The sequence below is a fragment of the Rhea pennata genome, chromosome 1 (assembly GCF_028389875.1).
Source record: "Rhea pennata isolate bPtePen1 chromosome 1, bPtePen1.pri, whole genome shotgun sequence".
NCBI classification, from domain to species: Eukaryota; Metazoa; Chordata; class Aves; order Rheiformes; family Rheidae; genus Rhea; species Rhea pennata.
In genome coordinates, this window is record NC_084663.1 from 62,547,271 (window position 1) to 62,568,475 (window position 21,205).

General features: G+C 44.7%; 1 protein-coding gene across 4 annotated transcripts in view; it reads left to right on the forward strand.

Moving 5' to 3' along the window:
* HIPK2 (homeodomain interacting protein kinase 2) overlaps nt 1-21,205 on the forward strand; it is a 134,423-nt gene that overhangs the window by 98,022 nt on the left and 15,196 nt on the right. Inside the window, exons 3-11 of one of the 4 annotated variants that reach the window (XM_062589596.1) lie at nt 1,122-1,245; nt 3,324-3,443; nt 4,229-4,327; nt 5,170-5,354; nt 8,633-8,795; nt 11,451-11,670; nt 12,860-12,981; nt 17,578-17,720; nt 18,510-18,689. In XM_062589596.1, coding sequence (XP_062445580.1) covers nt 1,122-1,245; nt 3,324-3,443; nt 4,229-4,327; nt 5,170-5,354; nt 8,633-8,795; nt 11,451-11,670; nt 12,860-12,981; nt 17,578-17,720; nt 18,510-18,689 — 1,356 coding nt within the window. The remainder of the gene's footprint in view (nt 1-1,121; nt 1,246-3,323; nt 3,444-4,228; nt 4,328-5,169; nt 5,355-8,632; nt 8,796-11,450; nt 11,671-12,859; nt 12,982-17,577; nt 17,721-18,509; nt 18,690-21,205) is intronic. The other 3 variants (XM_062589614.1, XM_062589604.1, XM_062589624.1) reach the window with 3 other exon arrangements.

A 21,205-nucleotide genomic window follows, 5' to 3' on the forward strand; every position in this document is an offset into this window, starting at 1 on the left:
CCCAAAACAAGTGGGGCAAATCTGCCATTGGGAAGTTTTTCTCTCTCTCCACTGGCTGCAAAGTCTAGGTACCTGAGATTTGAGATCAGCTTTTACCTATCTGAAAGGCGAAATGAACCTCACCTTGAGGTCACGTGAAGGTGTGAATTAGGGGACCGTTCTTCCTTATTCTCCACTTTAATGCAAAGATCATTGTAGTTAAATCAGGAAAAGCGTTGTGCCTGCTGCAAAGAAGCAGCTACTAGAGTAGTGACCCAGAAGAGTGTTTAGGAGCGGGCAGAGGCGGTGGCTCCTTCCACATGAGGCCGTTCCTCGTGAACAGCCCTTTCACACGTTCACCAAAGGTTCAGTCTTTCTGTCATCCTCTGTTTCCTTAGCAGGGCTAACACTGCCACACACTGAACAGGCATGCTGCAGTGGGCATCTTCTGAAGCACACAGTAAATATATAGCAGGAGTGCTGTCACTTTTTGCCTGTTGCAGCTGAAAAGGGAGGGGAAATCTAATCAGATGTCTAGAACAGATTTGGAAGTGGATATTTCTTGGTTGCTTGCTCCTGACTTAGATCTGATAGATCTAGTTACGTTATTTCTCTGTTTTATCATTACACTCATTTGTGTAAAAAGTTAGTAATAATTTAATACCAATCCTACAATGATTTTTTGATATCTGACTTGTTTGTCAGACCCTCCAAGCGCTGCGAATGGTAGATGTGAGAAGTGGCCTGGTTCCATACCAGGACAAGGATGTAGGTGTGAGAGCCTCAAGTGGGAATCCTTGTTGGGTGACCTTGAATGTGTGACATGCTTTTTTGTGCCTCACTTTTCCATCTGTCAGCTGAAGAAAGCAGAAGTTCTCTCCTTTGTGCAATGTAGGACCTCAGTAGGACTGCCATTTGACTGAATGATGCTAGAGGACTCTTCTACAAAGATAAATGTTGATTAACTAATGCTTGGTTAATAGATACCTTGCTGGCAGCCAGTGGAGCCCTAGACCCTACAGGAGCAGTAACATTTGTTCACAGCCGGCAGCTTCCTAAGTGTAGCTCTTTCCATGGATGTGTTTATGCCAGCTGAGTGGGTCTGCTCTGGTTGCTAATGCTCTTTACCTCTTCCTTTGCAGAGCCCCTGAAATCATCCTCGGTTTACCATTTTGTGAAGCAATCGATATGTGGTCGTTGGGATGTGTCATTGCAGAGCTGTTCTTGGGTTGGCCTTTATACCCTGGAGCTTCAGAGTATGATCAGGTTGGTACAGACATTGCCCCGGATATTGATAAGAGCACAGATTTTTTTTTTCTTGTGTCAGAATGAACAACTCTTTATCTTTTGCTAACAGGAGATATTTGCGTATGATTTTTACCCTCTTACATCAACTTTTTTCATTATCCACCTGTCATATTCTAGGTAACCAATAAACTATTTAGTACGATGACCTGGCTATTTAGTACGATGACTTTTAGGAACTGACCGCCTAAATGAACTCTCAATCAAGAGTAAACGTACCTGTTGACTAGAGAGCTCTGTACATATCTGGTCATTGAACAGAGCAGACATCCTTTCTCTACTGTAACAGCAAGTATTAAATAAAGGTTTATTTGTTAGACTGCATGAACTCTACTGCATTTCACAATCCCTTTTATGAGGGTATATAGTAAAAGCAATGACAAGAAAGTGAATGTTCACAGTGGTGCAGTGTTCTAGTTAATATAAGCTGTCGTGGTTCTCTCCCTATAGACTTTTGTGCTCCTCTTGTTGTTCTAAAACAGATAATGCAGTGGCTTCTAGAGTCAAGGCTGCAGAATGGTTTCCAGTCTAATAATCTTTTTACAGACCACCTTAACTATCTGCAAATGTGGCCTGAAAGGGATATTTTTCGTATTGGAAAATTAAAAAAAAAAAAAAAAGAGGCATGGTAATAAATAAATAAGTTTCTCATATATGAAAATGTTTCTTCAACTCTTCTTTTTAAAGCTCTGACTGAAAAATACTATTTAAAAGGTGAGATTTGGCAAGGAAATAACCCTCAGTAAGGAGCAGTGCCATTAGCAATTCCAAAGGAAGTCAGACATAGCTGAAAAGCTTGCAAGTCTTTGAAATTTCAATCACATACCAAGCACGAAGAGTAGATGTCTTTCTCCTCCCCCCAAAAACTCATAAAGCACACAGCTGAAAAAGAAATCACCGTATGTACTACGCAGCTTACTACACAGCACAAAGTTTCCTCTGGTAAGGTACCATGAGGGCTCCCCAGGGAGCTGGAAGGTGGGCAGGGGTTGAGCCTGGCCTGTCACTGCAGCCTGTGTTGCTTTGCAGCCCTGACGCCGGGTGGCAGGAAGGCTCTGGAGCTTCTAAGGTGCACGGGCTCCCCTCGACCTAGGTAGCTGCAGAGCCAAGCAAGGCACTCTGAGCGAGCTAGGGTTGTAAGTGTTTTGAAGTCTTTGAAAACACAGCTGCTTGGTTTTTTCACTCCTCTCTGTCTTTTCTTTCAAAAAATGCTTCGCATTCTTCTGTAGAACTTCCTACAGTAGAGGAATATTAAGTTTTACAGAGTGAAGCATTCAGAAGTCAGGAAATGCCAGTGCAAAGGTTTCATTTGCCACCCCAGGCATGTGTTATGTCAGACTTTAATTATGTAATCACATACCTTTTCTGCTTTGAATAAATAAATTTAAGTCTGAGATCTTGGAAAACTATGTGTAGCATCTTCGAGTTGTGCGAATACCAGCCAGGTCAAATCCATGGAAGTAGCTCCAAGCAATGGAGATAAAGTACTTCACACACTGTGAGGTTATCGATTTGTTTGAATATATTTTTTATCTAAGTTCAAAGATACTCACTTCATAGTTTTCTGTTTTAAACTTCAAACTGCCCCTAAAAGAGGCAGTGCTCTCAGCTGGGAAAGAAAAATAACAGAAGCTAAGTGCAAATAATATCAAAGTATTGAAATTACCTCCTGGAGAAGAGTATGTGCAAGACAGTGAAAAATACGTTACAATCTCTGGGTTAGTCGTCTTCTTTGACCTCCAAAATCTAAGGGCTTTCCTCGCTTTAGCCATAGACTTTGTGAGAGAATATTGCAAGGGTAAGTTTCTGTAGATGTATATAATAAACGGAGAAATGCCATATGGGAATTTTCTTTCCTGACATGTCTTTTAGTGTTTGTTTTTCTTTTTTTTTTTCTTTTTTGGGTGAAGTCTGACTGTGTGCTACGTTTTCTCTTTCTTTCTTTGCTCTATTGTTTTAAATGCCTCCTGCCCTTCTTCAAGGAAGACCTCCAGAGATCTTCACAGGCTGAACAGTGACCTCTCATCCTTCTCTTACAGATCCGCTATATTTCACAGACACAGGGCTTACCAGCAGAGTATTTGTTAAGTGCAGGGACAAAGACTACAAGGTTTTTCAACAGGGATACAGACTCACCGTATCCTTTGTGGAGGCTGAAGGTAGGAAGACATTCCCTTGTTTACTTTACCTCGCAATTTTTTGTTGGAAGTGGGGAGGCATCCAGTTCACCTCAGAGCAGGGTTGCTACATTTTGCAGTGTAGCACAGGCCTTGGAGTGGGTATATCTGGAGGTAAAACTGCCATAACAGAAGTCTGCAACCGTTAGCTTACCTCACTTGATACCTCCTTGTGGGAAATTTAAGTCCAGAGTTATCCTGGAAATCTCCCCTAAGTAGTCGGTGAAGTGATGGGTAACGTAAATGAAACCTGCGCTAGGCAGACTTCGCTGCGATATGTACCACATTATTAAAAAAAAAAAAAGAAAAGAAAGAGAAAAAGAAAAAGAAAAAGAAAAAAAAGACATTTTACATTTTACTCTTAACAGTCAAAACAGCTAGTAATGCAAATGGGCATTGACTTACTTGTAGCAGCATGTTGGGCTGCATTCAGCAGCGAGTCTCCAAGGACAGAGTCCATTGGGCTTCTGGCTGCAAGGATGAGATGCCAGGTCTCAAAGTAGGGTGGTGTATGAGCCTCTTGGGACACTCACTATACTTGGGAGGATGCTCTGAAGTGAAAAAGGAGAGATAAAACACTTTATATGACACCTTTTGTGTCACAGTATGTCCCAAACATGGTAGAGATGGTACTTAGGCTGTCTGTTCAGGCAAGAGACACACAGTAGTCAGGTGAGTGCAGAGTGGGACACGGGCTGGAGCTGGTGGAATACCCATAGCTGGTTGCAGGGTGGGTCTGCTCAATGCCTTTTTCCTGTTCTGAGCAGACACCAGATGATCATGAGGCAGAGACGGGGATTAAGTCGAAGGAAGCAAGGAAGTATATTTTCAACTGTTTGGATGATATGGCACAGGTAAGAGCACTGGTGAGTAACCATCAAGAATGCTTCATACGCTTTTGGGCAACACCAGCAAAGGGGTGTTTCGTTACATGATTTCCCAGTGTGTCCTATTTTTGTGCTCAACTTCTCTGTACTTTAGTATCTCCATTCATAAAATGGTAACATTGAGATTATATACCCTGTTAAAAGAGCATGGTGTCTGTGAAATGTGAGTATTTAGGAGTGCAGGGAGCAGCACTAGCTTTTGTGTGGATTCCTCATGGCTGTGAAATAATTCCAGTGTAACCATTCTGGCAGCTGCCTACCTGGCGTTTGTGTTAAGGAAGTCCAGATATTGTAGCATTCATTAGCAGGCATGCAGAAATGGAGGACTGAGATCAGCAGAGATTTTAATAAGTGGATGAAATAATATGAAGTTTTTCTCCTGGCACCTGATACTTAAATAGAGATGTTTTCTATAAACTTACTGACAATTTTTATTTATGTTTATACATATTTTCTTTGCTTGCAGGACACATAATTAAGTATCCGATTGCAGTCTTTTATATGATAAATATACTGAGTGCCAGAGCTTGCCTGCTACCACATGGAAGCTGTTCATCCTCAGTGGAGGGTGACTAAGTGTTTCATTAGCCATTGACCCAAGCAAGCTGAACACTTTACAGTCTGTCTAGAGATCTGACATGCACAAGCCAGATGACAGTGTGACTAGAAGCCTTGGAGTCTTCCCTGCGACTTCAGCAACTACTCTTTTCGATAAGGAGGCTTGCAGGACATGTGCGCTAGCCAGGAGTAAATACAGTTTGCTGGAGACCTGACCATCTGCTTTTCCCTTTTAGCTGTCATCCTTGTCCTCTCTCCTTTAGGTGAATATGACAACAGATTTGGAAGGAAGTGATATGTTGGTGGAAAAGGCAGACCGGCGGGAGTTTATAGATCTGTTAAAGAAGATGTTGACGATAGATGCAGATAAGAGAATAACACCCATTGAAACTCTGAACCATCCTTTTGTCACCATGACACACTTGCTTGATTTCCCTCACAGCACACAGTATGTGGCTTTCCTTTCCCTTGGGTTTTGAATTAGGGTGTGAAGGGGAAAGTGGATTGTGGTTGAAACCTAGCAGACATATCTGAGGGGTATTGTTAAAAAGTTTAAGCCCTGAATTTTAATCTTTTAATCTTTTTCTAGTTAAAAAAAAAAAAAAAGCAGATGATTGCCAACTCCAAGGCAGTAAGAATTGTGTTGTAGGTGCTTGGCATTTAAAACACTGCAGAATGTGCTACATTCATTATGTAAATATTCAATAATTACATATGTTTGCATTAAAATGCAGACAAAATTATGCAATTAGTGCTGAATGTATCAGTATATCTCAAAGTAATATAGTCCTGATTGGTTAGTGTGATAATCAACCTTATCTGCGAGGGGAGCCGACCCTTCCTCCCAGAGCCTTCCCATCTTGCAGAGGTCAATTTGGGGCTGCTTGCCTTTCAAGGGAAGCGCTTCCTCTGCAGCAGCCTGCTTTGCAGGAGCAGACAACAGGGAAACGAGTTCAGTTTTTAGCTTTGCTGCAGCTTTGACCTCATCAGCAGAACAGTTACTAGCACAGTACTGAACCTCGCTTGGTGCTATGCGTATGGATATTAAAAGGCTACGAGGAGCTCGGGTGCAAGTGAAATGGGGGCTGCTTACCTACCTTAGTGGGTGCTCGTGTGGGTGCTGCAGAGCAGCAAGTTCCTGTGCCTCAGCTCTCCTGCCCATGCGTGTGCTTTTACCTGTGGTGTGTGAAGTTCAGTTAAGGTAGTTTTCCATCCGTGAAAGAGATGCACCTGCCTTTTCCTTGCATTTATCACAAGACAAGAGCGGGTGCTTACTAGAAGGTAGTGGGTGCTTGATCTGTTTAGACCCAGACTTACCCTGCAGAGACATCTTTGAGTGTTGTTATCTATAAATAGATACCAAGCGATAAAAGCAATGCAGACGAGAAGGGAGATAGATTGCTGTGCTAACCGGAGAAAAAGTTTCATATAAAGCCATTCATAAATAAAAAATGACAATGTTTTCTGACAGTATTAGCATTAGATACAAAAGGCTTTTAATTTGTGACAGTCCCTCTTAATGTGCAGCAACTGCTTGGGTGAGAAAGATTTGAGAGGTTTGTGGCATAATCCATTGCCATCAGGAACATTTCTGCTAATGAAGCAAACTGTAAGCAGGTCTTCAGTTCTGAAGCTCTCACTAGTTGCTGCTCAGGCAAAGCTCCAGAAAGACTGAAAATGTCATTGAGGCCACTATCAGTGAGAATTTTACTCACATAAAAAACTCAGCACCAGGTCCCTGAATGCTAAATGTTGTGCCAGCTGGGCACGTAACCGTTAGTAGCTGCTCCGTGTTGGAAGCGGAGAACAATAAGCTGCAGCCAGTGTGGCAGATTGATGGAAATTTTGTCCGTGATTGCTTGTGGTTTTGAGTATAGAAACTTCAAAGCCTCAAGAGATGCTGGGAGCTGTAATCTCTCTTAAAGGTAAATCAGGCAGCAGAGGAAGTGAAAATGCATGGAAGATGGAGCTTCTGGAAGGAGTTTCTGTTCTGGCATGCTTCAGAGAGGCTGTAAGTTCGAGCAGCCCGTAAGGAGTTGTAATGCTGGGTTCCTAACAAACAGCAAACTCCTTTTTTTCACATATTTGACTGCATGGATCTTAAACTGTTGCATACTCCTCATTCTTTCCATTCTATTTCACTCTATGCCTTTTTTTTTTTTTTTTTTTTTTTTTTTCAGTGAGAACACAGTATTACATTAACAGGGATTATATGTTGTTATATAAAATCTTTTGGTAACATGTGTGATTTACCATGTACAGAATATATGCTCTTTCCAGTACTTCCCCTTTCGTAGGGAGAGGTTATATTCATATGTGACTGAAAAAGGCAATCCAATAGTATATTCACTTGATACAAGTGTTTGAGGTTTCTAAATGTAATGCAAGTTGTGCCTACTTCACAATTCTTTGAAAGAATGCACATAATGAAACCTGTGCACAATATCTTGCGTATCCCTTGTTTACAAATACTTATTGAACAGATACAGTAATCAAAAATACCTCTAGGACAGGAAAGATGATCGTGTGAGTCAGAGGCAAGACCAGGATAAGGACATCTAGGCCTTCTTCCTGACCAACACTACTGATCACATGAACATGTTCCATCAGCATGTTCCTCCTGTTACAGATAAGGTTGATTGCTGCACTAACAACAAAAAGGGATGTTTTTTTTCCTTCAAAGTCATATGATGTGAAGATGTCTTCGTTTGCCCTACCTTTAGCAGCTTAGATCATTACAAAGCAAATTTTGTGTACAAATGTACACTTGATTTTTACTGCTCTTTTCTTGGTTTGAATAGTTGAAGTAAAATAAATCAATTTATACTTTTCCGAATTGTCATTCACAACTAAGTTGTGAGTTGTGGAAAAAAAGTGGTAATATCTGTATCGGTTTTTAGACTTTGGAGAATTGAGATTTTATAAAAAAACACAGTTTTGCAGAAGATCACTATGATATTATCTCTTAAACTACTTTATGCCTTGGTATCCCAGTTATAAAAATGAAATACTGACAGTTCCACCTACCAGACACCTAGAGTGCTGTAGCAGTGCAGCATTTGCTTTATTGAGAATACAAAATATGCTACTTCCCCAAATTTCCATTGCCCTATCAATAACATTTAAAGGCAATTTTATGTAGGGGGAGAGGCTATAGTCTTTGCCCCAAGAGCTGATTCTCAGTCTGAGATAACCTCAGAACCTGATTCCCTGAGGGTGTTGATGAATCTGATTTCGCATAACCTTTTGGCGTATAAATTGTCCTATTAACTGCAGCAGGACAGCTCATGTGCTTTAAGATAAGCATCTGTGAACGTACTCAGTCAGACAGGGACAATGTTTTAACCACTTTGCTGGATCAAGGTCTCAGTGAATTACTTCTTAAAAGGAACAAGTAAGATTTTTCAGCTATTTCAGTGATGAAAACCAGTAAAGCCCTTCCCTGCAAAACCTTCTAAAACCACCTTAGACATACACCAAAGAAGGAAGCATCAGTTGATTGTTCCCTTAGCACCCCTTTGGCCCTTTTCAATCCAGAATTAATTGGTTAGGGCTGGTTAACAGAGACTAACACTGGTTAAGAGAGAGGCACATAAAATAGCAAAGCTCTTATGAGCCTAGAAGGTGCCAAGCCTGCCTTTGAGGCCTAATGTTGGGCCGCTCGGATGAACTGTTGACTTTGTTCATTGGCTGGTTCCCTTACTTGTCACCCCTTTCCTCGCACAGTGTCAAGTCCTGCTTCCAGAACATGGAGATATGCAAGCGGCGGGTGAACATGTATGACACCGTGAACCAGAGCAAGACACCATTCATCACCCATGTAGCTCCGAGCACGTCTACCAACTTGACCATGACCTTTAACAACCAGCTGAACACGGTCCACAACCAGGTAAGAGCATCATCAGATGCAGCCAGTGCCCGAAACGTTCACATCAGTGGGTCCTAGAAGGTGAGATGCAAAGGTAGCGCCTCATTTTAGCTGCCTGCAAAAAAGATGATATTTTCTTGCTGTCAGTGCTTCCCGTGAGCTTCCTCAGCTCTTCCTCATTCTCTTTTCTTCAGGCAAGTGGTATTTTCCTGGCTTTCTGCGTCATTGTCAAATGTTCTCTTCCCTGCTTATGTTGTCACTGGGGGTGATAAATCCTGCTTACCTGGGAGGTTGCTATGGGGAAAAGCTCATTAGTCCCGTAATGCAACAAGCAGGACTGATTCTGTGGATCACGCAGAAGTATTTCAGATCTTACAGCTTCTGCAAATTACTATTAGCTAAAAAGAATTTAGACCCTTCTATAGCAGACGTAGTACTGTAACAGATCAGCAGAAAAGATGAGTTTAGTGGCCATAATTATTCTTTTCTCTCACTGGTTTTACTCCAGGTGCCACAGTTGACATGGGGACCCCGTTATCCCAACCAGATGTGCACGGATGCCCGCTCCAACACATTGTGCTCTGCCTTGGTGGGCTCTGGCTTTGTAGTTGTGCTTTGCACTCCTGTATTAGTTTTACATGCCTCGATTTTGGGAGTTACTGTGCTGATAAATCTTGTGTGACCAACAGGCTAAAACATTAACTGTGGCACTGTATTACAATAGTGGAAGGAAACTCTCCAGGGATGGGCCTCTAGGAGGCTGAAGCACAAGAAATAGTTACCATCATTTAAGCCTTTCTGGAACGGGCTGCTGGAGATCCATTCTGGAGATTGCCAGTGGCACTGTGAAGTTGGCACTTGGTATTTCAGAAGCAAAGGAGCTAAAAGACTCTGTGTAGATGTACAGAGTGTTCCTGTGTCACTTAGAAATCCAGACTTCATGACTCAGTCCTTCAGTGCATGCAGTTACGTAAGGTCTTTTGGAACAATTCATTAAACAGTTGCATACAGAGATATGCCGTGGTTTAATGTTATGGAGCATTGGTTATAAACACTGGTATCCATTCTTAACTGTCTCTGACACGCTGACTAAATTTGTGCTACGCGCTCTCCTAGGCACCAGCTGGCAGGGCTGAGGCACCATTAGTACCACAGTTGCTAGTAGGAATTGCAGACTTGCTTTCGTTTCCTCACAACTCACCATGTTACGATTCTACGTTAGCAAAGCAATGATGACAAGGAGGTCAGTGAGTAATCTCTGAATTCTCCTGGGGGGGGGGCGTGTTTTGTGAGCAGAGCTGGTACCACCAGTGTTCCTAGAAGAAATGGTAGAATCGTGTCTGGGAAGGGAGTTTCAGTTTGAACAAGCTCCAAACATTTCACCATCCGCTTCACCATACCGCTCATCTTGGCTCTTGGGTGCTCCCTGCCTGCGCAAAATCTTGAGGTTTTGCCTCCTTCCCTAGCTGTGACTCCTGAGAGTATCAGTGTGTGAAGTTGGTATTTGGTGTGTTGTACAAGGAAGCAGGTTGCACTTCTCTACCTCTACACAGAGGGAGGAGGAGGAGGAGGCTGAAATATGCATCCCTGTAGCATCCGGGGCGGGGGAGGGGGGGTGATGGTGGCAATGCAGCCCAAGTACCCCTCTTGCCCACTAGCAACAGGACAGCAGGTAACGCTGAGCCTGCTGCCTCCTGCAGCCTCACCTTGATCTTGTTCATACGTTCACCGTGAGATAAGCGTTGTCTGATGTAGCAGCATTGCTTCTGCTGTGTTTGGACAGGAGGGGTGGCAGGGATGAAACAGGTGGGCTCTGGTTTGCTGGATCCTACTCTCTTAGACCATGTACGCTAAGGGTGTATTTTTACAGAGCAGCAGCAAAGCTGTTTAGGGGCTGTTTCCCTATCGCTGTTAGACTCAGTCCAAATAAAATGCAAGTCACCCTAAGATTTCTAAATGTTTTGCAGAAAGCTGGGCTGATTTTTGTGGCTTTGCAACATCCCCTGCCAGAATTTCTAGTCTGAGTGGTTTTAGCATTAAGCTAAGCAAAATTTGGACTTTAAAATTATTACTGTTACCTAATACTATGCCTTCTGATTTCTTCAAGTTCAAAACGTAATCCAAGGGAGGTGAACCGCCGTAGGTGCAAGGTAGAGGAGAGGTTAGAATGAGTCTCCCCTCTTAGGGTGAGGTTTGGCAGGAGGTGGAGGTGCTGAGCTTCTTTTACCTCTGAAATGCCAGTTTCTTCTAGAGCTGTGTGCATGAGGGGAAAACAACAACTTGCGTTGGGGATGGTAGCATTTCCTGTACCTGTTTTCCATATTCTGCAAATCAAAGCCCACTTGGGGATAAATGGGGACACAATTCTGCTTTGGAGAATGCCCTGCACGTCTTGAGCAGTGCACAGTAGTGTTGTGTGGCTGGAGGCACTGCGTTACCGTACAACTGCAGTTACTCATGGAGAAGGTGCTCCTTTCCCTGTCGCTGCCCTTGCCTCTGTGCTCCTCAGTGTCCTGTTCTGCCCTTCGTTTATTTTAGTTTGCTGATTTTTATTTGGATTTTTTAATTTTATTTTATACTATTTTACTTTTCTTTGGGTTTGGATTTCACTTCTTCCAACCTACCCATCTCCCTCATTTTTTGTTTGTTTTTGTTTAATTCCCATCATTCCTTTAGACCACCAACCTGGCTCCCACCTCCTCCAGTGCCACTATTTCCTTAACCAACCCTGAAGTCTCCATACTAAATTACCAATCTGCACTCTACCAGCCCTCAGCGGCGTCCATGGCTGCGGTGGCCCAGCGGAGCATGCCCTTGCAGACAGGAACAGCGCAGATCTGTGCCCGGCCCGACCCCTTCCAGCAAGCTCTCATCGTCTGCCCACCAGGCTTCCAAGGTATGTGATAGCCCCACAAGGTCTCAGCCAGCCTCCGTTCTCCTCCACAGTGCTGTTTCATGTAGCTCTGATTTCAAACAAACTTTCCTTAGTGTGGATCATCTAGAAATAAAATTACTGGCCTAATAAATATCAGCAATGAGGTCATTGCAGATTACTTAGATCTCAACGGGATGAAATATTTGCAACAGTAGAGGATTTTGTGGGCAATATGTTGCCTTTACACCATGGGTTGGACATGGCTGGTGTAAAACAACGGGCAGGCACTAAAAAGTGAGAAGGGAGGATGTTTTGATTTCTGCCACTCTCCACCCTGAACAGAACAGTTTGAGGAGCTTCTGCCTCATTTTGGTAAACACGAAAACACTACCTCCCCCCTCCAGCAACTGGAAATCAATATGTAAATAATTTGCTAATCCCTTCTCCATGATTCAGGTGTTAAAAAGGGGACTCAGGAGGTTAGTGCAGCAGGGATTATGGAGCTGTTGGGAATGAGAGTTTGCCCTGCGACAGACACTTGTGCTCATTTATCATGACAGTTGCATCAGCACCGCCCTGTTGCAAACAACAGCTTTGCCTGTTTATGCCAGCAAAAAGTATTGCTGCATGCTTGCAATGATTAGAGTCGGAGTGCATTAGCTTACGCTTTCTAATAAGAGCCTTTTTAATATGGCTCTTGAGAAGCTGTACAAGAACAAATCATCTGTCCAAGCCAAGGCAGAGTGAATACATAATTCTGGATTCCTGTCCCACTTTCATCACAAGAGACCATTCCCACATGGTAGTATTTTTCAGCCGGCAAGAAACATTTTCTGTTGTCAAACCAGAGAGCATCCAGGAAGACAAACTGTTCCCTCTCCCACTTCCTTTTCTCCCTGTACGTATTGTATTGAGATGTATCCACCAGGTTTGAGAGACTCTAAAAACATGAACTCAGTTAATTTGTTAATATCTTTTAAAATACCTTTTCTGCTCCCCCATGCATACATCATGTTTTCCAGCATCTGATGGATGTCTTTGGGCTGGTGTGGAATATGTGGGACTCACAGAACCTAATTTTTTTAGAGGTGCTGAACACTGCAGTTTCAGTGGACATCAGCTAGTGCCTTAGACATGTCTGAAAACTAGACCCCCTTTTTTGGAGGTGCTGTTGATGCCTAATTTTGTACTTTCTGTACTCATGGAACAGGGTTACAAGCCTCTCCTTCGAAGCATGCTGGGTACTCGGTTCGGATGGAGAACGCCGTTCCCATCGTCACTCAGGCTCCTGGGGCCCAGCCTCTTCAGATCCAGCCAGGTCTCCTCGCACAGGTAATAACCTCTGAAGAGACCAAGCAGAACAGGTATTTTTCATTATTTAGCTGGAGGATGAGGAGGGTAGCTTTCTCTGAGGGTCTTTGGTGGTGCAGTTTGGAGACTTGGGCAGCCATATAAAGGTCTCCAGTTTTGTGTGAAATATCCAACCCTCTCCTAGTTCATCGAGTTCAGCTCAGGGGCTAGATGTAAGTTGCAAAAGCCTCTAAAAAGACCTTCTTTCCTCCTACTCCTCCACTGAAATCAGTGGGAAACCTCAGAGGAAGTTATGTCAAACCTCTGCTGAGGAGGAATCAGCCAGAACCTTGCTGAATCCTCCTGAACTCATGTTCTCTGTAGCAGTTTGTGTCCAGGAATTGTGCTGGTGAATTGTATGCTGCTAGAACATACCTTTCATGCTTTGCATTTACACCCTTCCACTTCATGAGGTTTCCCTCTATACTTAAGTTATGAGAGAGATGCTGAGGGACTGAGGTGAGGGTCAGGCAACCAAGGAACTCACCTAGGCAGCCACACTTCTGGCACAATTGCCCAAAAGTCCCTCACAGGAAATGCATGATACTTCCTCTGGAAAAACCCCAAATGTGAACGAATACATCTGATACATACACTTTCCTTAAGGGGAACTCCAAATTCTCAGAAAGGAGGAATAGTATATTCCTCCTAGTGCCAGTTTCAATGAATCTGCCCCTCCTGAGTTTTAGTTTCTGTTTTTAAACAGTTGGTGCCTTGGTAGTTCTGCCAATATCAGGAATGTCTCTGACAGCAAATAAACAAGTATACTTAATATTAAGTTGTGCAGCCTCAAAAAGATGATCTAGAAGTCAAAAATGCACACCTTTGACTCAGGATTAATTTTGATCTGTCATGCTCTCTTCAACGCCGAAGTGTTCACATACACTCAGGTACCAGCAGACTTCAAGGTTTAGACTGTACGTTGGATTGCCAGGGTAAGATGTGCCATTGACGGCTGGTGCAATTGCTTTTCTTTGCCAGCTGCCATCCCAGCTTATCTGGTGAAGACAAATCAAAACACAACTTGCAGCCTGCATGATCTCCATTAGCTAATGTGCCCTGCCCATTCCTAATAAGAGTCTTTGTTAGAGGGCTGTCTCCTTGACATAAGCCTGCTGCAATGCTGAGTCTGTCTCTGCTGAAGCCTGTCATAACATCCCACACAGGCCATCTCTCTTGTTTGGTAGGAAAAGAAGCAGGGGAAACAAAAACTGTTTCAAAGTGAGAAGCTATCTGTCTAGGCACAATCGCAAGCATCTGTTGCTTGTGCAAAAAGTCATCCTGTAGGCAGGTGAAGTAGGTGACGTAACTTTACGTGCATCTACCATTTTGAAAGACAGGCCTACTGAGGGCCATAGAAATATACTTTTGTGTTTTTGGCATGCTGTGCAACATGGGCTAAAGGGATGAGGGTCAGATCAGATGCACCTTGAGGACAGCAGGCTCCTGAAAGACCTTGGGACCTACAGTTCCTTTTTTCTTCTCAGGATGCCTTGTCTAGGTTGGACAGGTTGGATGGAGTGAGTGTTCACGAGAAGCTTTGCTACCATTTCCTGTACTGTCCCTCTTACATGGTCTCCAGTTTCATGGGCCCCTAGTACTTTCTATCAACATTTTGTTTATTGTTACTTTGACAAGGGAATTTAAGCTGTTTCTGAGAAATGCTCCTCACTTGCATAGTTACTATGCAAGTGTTTTTGATTTTTCATTATTTTAGATTTAATAAAAGGGAGGCAGTCTGTCTGGTGATATATTTGTCTGTGTCGCACAGTGAGAAATACTGACTTCTACTCTGGTGGTAAGGCACTGTGATTGGTGCTGGTGGCATCTGGTGTCTACAGGCCTTACTCAGTTAGGGCTGAGCAGCTGGTCTGACAAACAAATCTGTACCCAATTCCAGTTTCCTGAATGAAAAAAACATAGCTCTTTTGTAATGTATTGTAGTCTCTTCTGATCTCTGAACAGCTTTGTGTCTCTCTTTCAGTAGAGAGCTATTCTTCTCATGCACGGCTGCTTATCTAATACTGTTCAGACTGGACTCTGCCATTGCTCCAACTACTAGAGGGACTGTCCCTTACGAGCCTGCTTCTGTCCTTCCAGCTGCCTTACTTGTGCCCCCGAACGTGAGTCAGGTGTGATAACACTCTTGGTGCTCACAGCTCAGTGCAGTGCCTTCAGCCTCCTCTCCACCAGCCAGCCAATGACTGGGGTCCTTGTGCTTGCCCACATCAGGATAGCTCCTGCAGCTGGCAAAGCCTTACTACATCCGAGTGCAGGGAGCAACTGGCAGCCAGAGACGGGCTCTCTCTGTGTATTTTATATGGGGTTGGGAGTCCTGGAAGTGGGGCAGAGGGAAGGCGTTCCAGGTAGTGGAGGGAGTGCGCCCAAGGCAGGGGCTTTGGCTGTGTTTTGAGCATCTCTGTCAGCTGCATATTGCACCCTGTGATGTGGAAATTGAGACAAAATGAGCAGTCTGCAAGGTGCGAGGCAAGTGGCAAAAATAACTTCTCTGGATCCATTTTCACCCTCCCATGCAAGTATATCCACATACTGTATGCGCAGAGACAGAGGAAAGGAGACTGATTCCTGTCTTTACTAAAACCTCTGCTGTTTCAGATTTCAAAAGGGACAGAGCTCTGCTTTCTTCCGGCCTGATTGCTTCTGCAGCATGACCCAGAACTGTACCCCCTCCTTGAATAATGCCTTGAACCCCCCTCACTTTAGCTCCTTCCCAACAGTACTTTCACCGCTTTTCAGAACAAACACACTTACTCCATTCGTTGTTCTTGCCTTACATCGGAGATGGGAGCTCAGTCACACTGGGGACACACCAGAGTCCAGGGGCTAGACCTGTGCTCAGCCATGGCTGCGCAGTTTCACAATAATGCAATAACTGAGAACAGATTGAGTCTGCAGGCACGAGCCTCCCGTGTGTGAGCACTGTGCACTGTGCTAGTGCATCAGCCCGGACAAGTCTTACCTGCAGATTAAATGATTCAGTGGTCCTTACCTAATAAGTGAGGAATTTCTGCCCGGACCCTGGCACTGAATAGATATTTATGCCCTGCAATAGGGAAAGGAGCTTAGGTTTGTTCAGTTCTTTTCCTGAAAAGAGAGGAAGCAGTTTTCTTCACGAGTAAATCCAGGTAGTCTCCTGGGGCTGAGAGCAAAAATAATTTAGTTGCCTCTTTTAAATCAAAGCTATTAAAAAAAGGAAAAGGTATTTTTCATTCTTTCACCTCTTTGCCTCCTCCTCCTGCTGCTGTGACCAGCCTATGGTTGTAGCTCCTGCTGTGAGCAGCTCTCAGGAGCCCTGTGACTGTCCATCCATTGCAGCTTTCCTTCTGCAGATGTTGCTGAGGGGCCTCACCAAAGCAGCCCTTTCATCTAACTCAGCAATGCAGAAAATTACAAGACAATCAAAATTTGGAGCAGATCTGGGGAGAGTTTTTTTTACTGGGGGATTGCAGAGGACCCACAGGTTAGGGGAGGGTTCCCAGGATTCTTGTGAGGATGGAGATGGGGGAAAATGCATGCCTGGAAGAGGAGTTTATCTTTAAAACTTAGCCTCTTTACAGGGATTATACAACTTTATATGGACCCGATATAGTGATGCCAGCTGGGTCTAAGAAGGGTTGTTGTCAGTGCCTCTGCGTTTCCTGGCCCGGGCAGTGAGAAGCTGCTGGGGCTGCTTCAGGCAGCATGTAGCAGCCAGAGTTTCCTTCTGAAAGACCTGAATGTCTTCACGTTGCAAAAGATTATCTGACTCCTGTAAGGAGCCACCAGCACAGGATGACCTCAGTCACACCTGTGGCAGGGCAGCAGGAGGGATGGTTACATAGCAAAGCAATGGCTTGATGCACAGAGTAGAGATTGCCACCTGGTAAGTGAGGCACCAGCTTAGAAAAAGCCAGACAGTGTACAGAGCGTGTGACGTGTACCTTTGCACGGGCTTCTCTCTGCTTTGACCAGGGCACTCCTGGTCAGTGGGAAGCATGCCCTTGACCCATTCAGCAAGGCATTCCCCCTGTGGAGCACCTGGTGACTGATACGCCCTTCTTGTAACCCCAAATTCCTCTTTTTTATTCTCCTCACACAAGCCTTGCCTTCCCTTTTTCTCCTTTCTGATCCCTGAAAAGTTCTTTCTCCTTTTAAGTTCCCAAAGCCCTTTACCTTCTGTTGGGGTGGCAAGGAAAAAGGGCATCTGATGAGACCAGAGAGCCGCACTGATCTGAAGAGTCCAAATTAAAAGGTGCAAATCTGTTTGATGTTTGGGTTGAAATGCAGACCATTTTCAGTGCCTCCCATTCCCAGGTTAGCCTCAAACATGGCTGCTGTTTTGGAAGGCAGGGGCTGTTTTCCCTGCTTTATGCGTTCTCTATTGATAACTTCTACTGCTTTTGCTATGGTTTCTTAAAAGTATTTGGGATCTAAGAATGAAAAGTGTTAGCTGAGAGCTAGATATTATTACTATAATTGTCGTGATCATTATTAGGAATCCCACTTGAGTGTGGGCCACCACTTGTGCTCAGTGTGTGAGGATTCTTCCTAAGATCCAGTTTTCCCTCTGGTCCACAGCAAGCCTGGCCCAGCGGCACGCAGCAGATTCTGCTTCCTCCTGCCTGGCAGCAGCTGACTGGAGTTGCTACCCACACATCTGTCCAGCACGCGACTGTCATCCCAGAGTCCATGGCCGGGACCCAGCCACTGGCAGACTGGAGGTAAATGGGAAACGCTTGCTGAACGTGTATATATATCTGGGAGACACCTGCCTGTGTGTGTGTCTGAGATGGCATCTGTACTGGGGCAGTTTTTGATAGGGTTTGCATGTAAGAACTAATACTGAGTGCGTGATCGTGGCCTTTGATGGTGGAGATTCAGCAGTTTGCTGATTTTCAGGAAGCTCTTCCAGACAGCCTGTGTAGGTGCAGGAGAGTGCACTGTAAAGCCAAATTTTCTCCCTAGCAAAAAGATGCAGTCTGAGCTCAATCGTAGCATCGTCTTCAGCCTTCCCCCATTCCTCTTGGCTTCCGCATAGGTAGTAAGCTGCCTTGGGTTTTGTTTGATTTTGCTTCATATGCCTGAGTGGGATTTTGGGGCTCCCTGAAGTGCTCCCCAGATCTGAGGAAGATGGGAGAAGAGCTGGGGGCTTTGGGGAGAGCAGCCAGTATCTCGCAAAGGCCAACAGTGTGGAGCAGGGGGGAAAAGGGGAGGAGATGGCAGCCCCCAGCGCCCTGCAGCTCCGCCTCAGATTGCTAGAGCTATGGGCAGCTTCTCAGTTGGCTATCTTTGAAATAGAGCATCGTGCCCGAGGTGCTCCCTTAAATCGTTTCCAGGGGGAAGGCTCCTTCCTGGGAAAAACCCCGTCAGCATGAGGTTGCAGGGCTGGAGATGAGATCCGGAAGGCCCCTGGAGGAGGGCACCCTGGTGAAACTAGTGGGAGCCTGTTAAGGAGCTGATAAAAAGTCGATGGTTACATTTCCGATGTGTGCCTGTCTCCCCCTTTGCAGAAACACTCATGCTCACGGCAGCCACTATAACCCCATCATGCAGCAGCCCGCACTGTTAGCCAGCCACGTGACTCTTCCTGCAGCCCAGCCCGTGAACGTGGGTGTCGCGCACGTCATGCGCCAACCGCCCACCACCACCGCCTCCGCCAGGAAGAGTAAGCAGCACCAGTCGGCACCCCGGTGAGTGTGCGCGGCAGCCTGGCCCTGCCAGGGCAGCATCCGGAGACCGCGTGCGTGCGGGACTTGGGTCCAGGGGGAGCTTGCCTTTCTGCAGTGCTCAGCCTCGCTCGCCCCAGTGGCCTCCGGATAGCATTTCTGTAGCACAGACAGGAGCAAAATCAGGCCTCCAGTGTGGAGTCTCCTCCTCATGCTCCATGGCAGGGTATCGCCCCATTTCTGATTGGGAACCTGGAGTCATCCAGACATCAGTCTGTGCAGCTGTGATTGGTGAAGCCCATTAAAGGGAGGTCTTAGCAGAATTAGTGGATATTGAGCCACTTAAAAGCCTCATTATAACTACTTCTATGCCTGTGTATACGTAGAACAGAGAAGGTATAAATAAAGACTGTATGGTGGTGTGGGCAGCATACAATTTTAATGCTCTGTGTTTGGGATGACCACATCATTTGTGAATGGCGGAGCCACAAGTGAATTATGCAAGTCCTCACAAACCAGTTTTGATCAAAGTGCCTCTTGCCAATCCCCTGTTCAGATACATGCATGCAATCTATATGGTATTGATGAGAGAGAGTCCTTCCCTGGGTTGTTCTGAATGCAGCATGGAAATGCAAACATACTGATGTAGATAGTATTTACTGACGTCTATGGGGCAAAGTGAGGTTTGTTTCATGGCCATGAATTACTAGGTCACACTTTGTGACTGGACTCTTTACTGCTTCACATCTTGCACAGCCAGGTAAGGAGAGTGGAGGGATAAGGGCTAGTCAGCTGCATTTAATACTCAGCTAGCACTCACTCTACAGGAGTTAGTGGCTGGAGGAGATCCAAGACAGAAGAGTCAGGCCATGTTCATACAGCTTACTATGCCACTGTGATTACCTGAGACTTTGTGGTCCCTATAATTAAAAGCATAGCTCTGTTCTCAGGGGCTCGTGTCAGTGTGGCACAATGCCCAGTTGCCAAACCTTCTCTTCCCTTATGGTCTCAAAGCAGCACTCTTGAGGGGCAGTGTCCACACTTCCACAGAGTAGTTGCAGCTTCGGGGAACCACGTCTTCAGGAATATATGCCTCGTGTGTGCACATATATCTGCCTTTTCAAAAGCAGTTACATGATGACCTGTATTCTGAGTTCTAGGCCATGCAGATCAAGAGACGGAGGTGGCTTTTGGCCACCTTCAAGCTCTATGGCTCCTAACATAGGTGGTTAGTCCCTGTCTACTGATTTACAGCACTCTATGCCAGCAACAGATAATCCATGTGGCTATTTCATAATCATGGCTGCATAAGACAGAGAGCATTTTATAAGGACATCGCATACAGAGGCAGTCCTTAAATGCTTGAATTTGTCACCTCTAGGGCTGTTTGGCTCTGCGAGAGGGCAGCTAGGTTCTGGTTCATAGTATGTCATGGCACACCTGAAATTGTAGAATGGTTACTGTGCCTATCACAGATTTTTAAAAAGTATGCATGACTGTTCTGGCAGAAGTCTTCTGGAATGTGAAACTAGCCCCTCTGCTGAGCTACCTTTCTTAAATAAATAAAGAAAGAAAACAGAGCAGGGGAGAGATCCAAAATGGGCCACCACTTGTGTGGTGACAAAAACAGAAGAGCTTGTGGTTTTCCTGGGTGACTGGACTGGGGCCAGAGGAGCTCTGAGTTTGCAATCAATTTGACTCTGGTCAAGAGGCCACTATTTAAATTCTTCCCATTTATCTGCTCTCTAATGTTGCATTTACTTTGGGTGGGCTCCAGCTGTCTTAGTCCATTCATAATGCAGAGCAGAGACAGCTCTGTCCCCAGCAAGCTTGTAAAAGGTGCCTAGTGCAACAAATGGGCCTGTGCAGGATCCTCTCTCTTCCTTCCCTCTTCCTGAGCAGGGTGTCTGTGTCAAGAAGGAATCAGATGCTTTCAGAGAATCTGGTTTCTGCAGTTCTACACTTTCATTAATTGTGATGCCTTAGTATCCAAACGAGGAACGTGCTCCTTTAGAGAGAAGGGTATTCCATGCTGCTCATTGGTATTCAGAAAGCACTGCAAATGCTACTGTGCAGTCATTTGTTATGCAAAAGACCCTGTGTAAGTTGGTATAGTGCGATATGTCCATAATGACTTCCTTTTGATAGATGTCACCTATTCTTTTTGTTGGCTTTCAGGCCAACTGAAAATGCAGCCCAGGCCCCGCTGCAGAACAAAACAAGAACTTTGTTTTTTTTTTTTCTTTTTGAATCTGTGAATGTTCTGCAATGGGAAGAATAAGTGCAAGTTAAAATAAAGAAGGGAAAAAGAAAATTTGAGAAGTTAATGAAATTAGTGTTAGTCAGTGTGCTTTGATAAATATTTGTGCCTGCAGACTTGCATGTGCTGCACTCTTTAGTGGACAGATTCTGTGTTTAAACCTCTGCTCCAAGTGATCCCACATGTACTTTCATGCAGGGAAACGGCAGTAGAAAGACTGGAAAAAAACAGGGCTTGGGAATTTTTCCATTGCTTGATAAAAGATTGTTCTTTTCCTTCT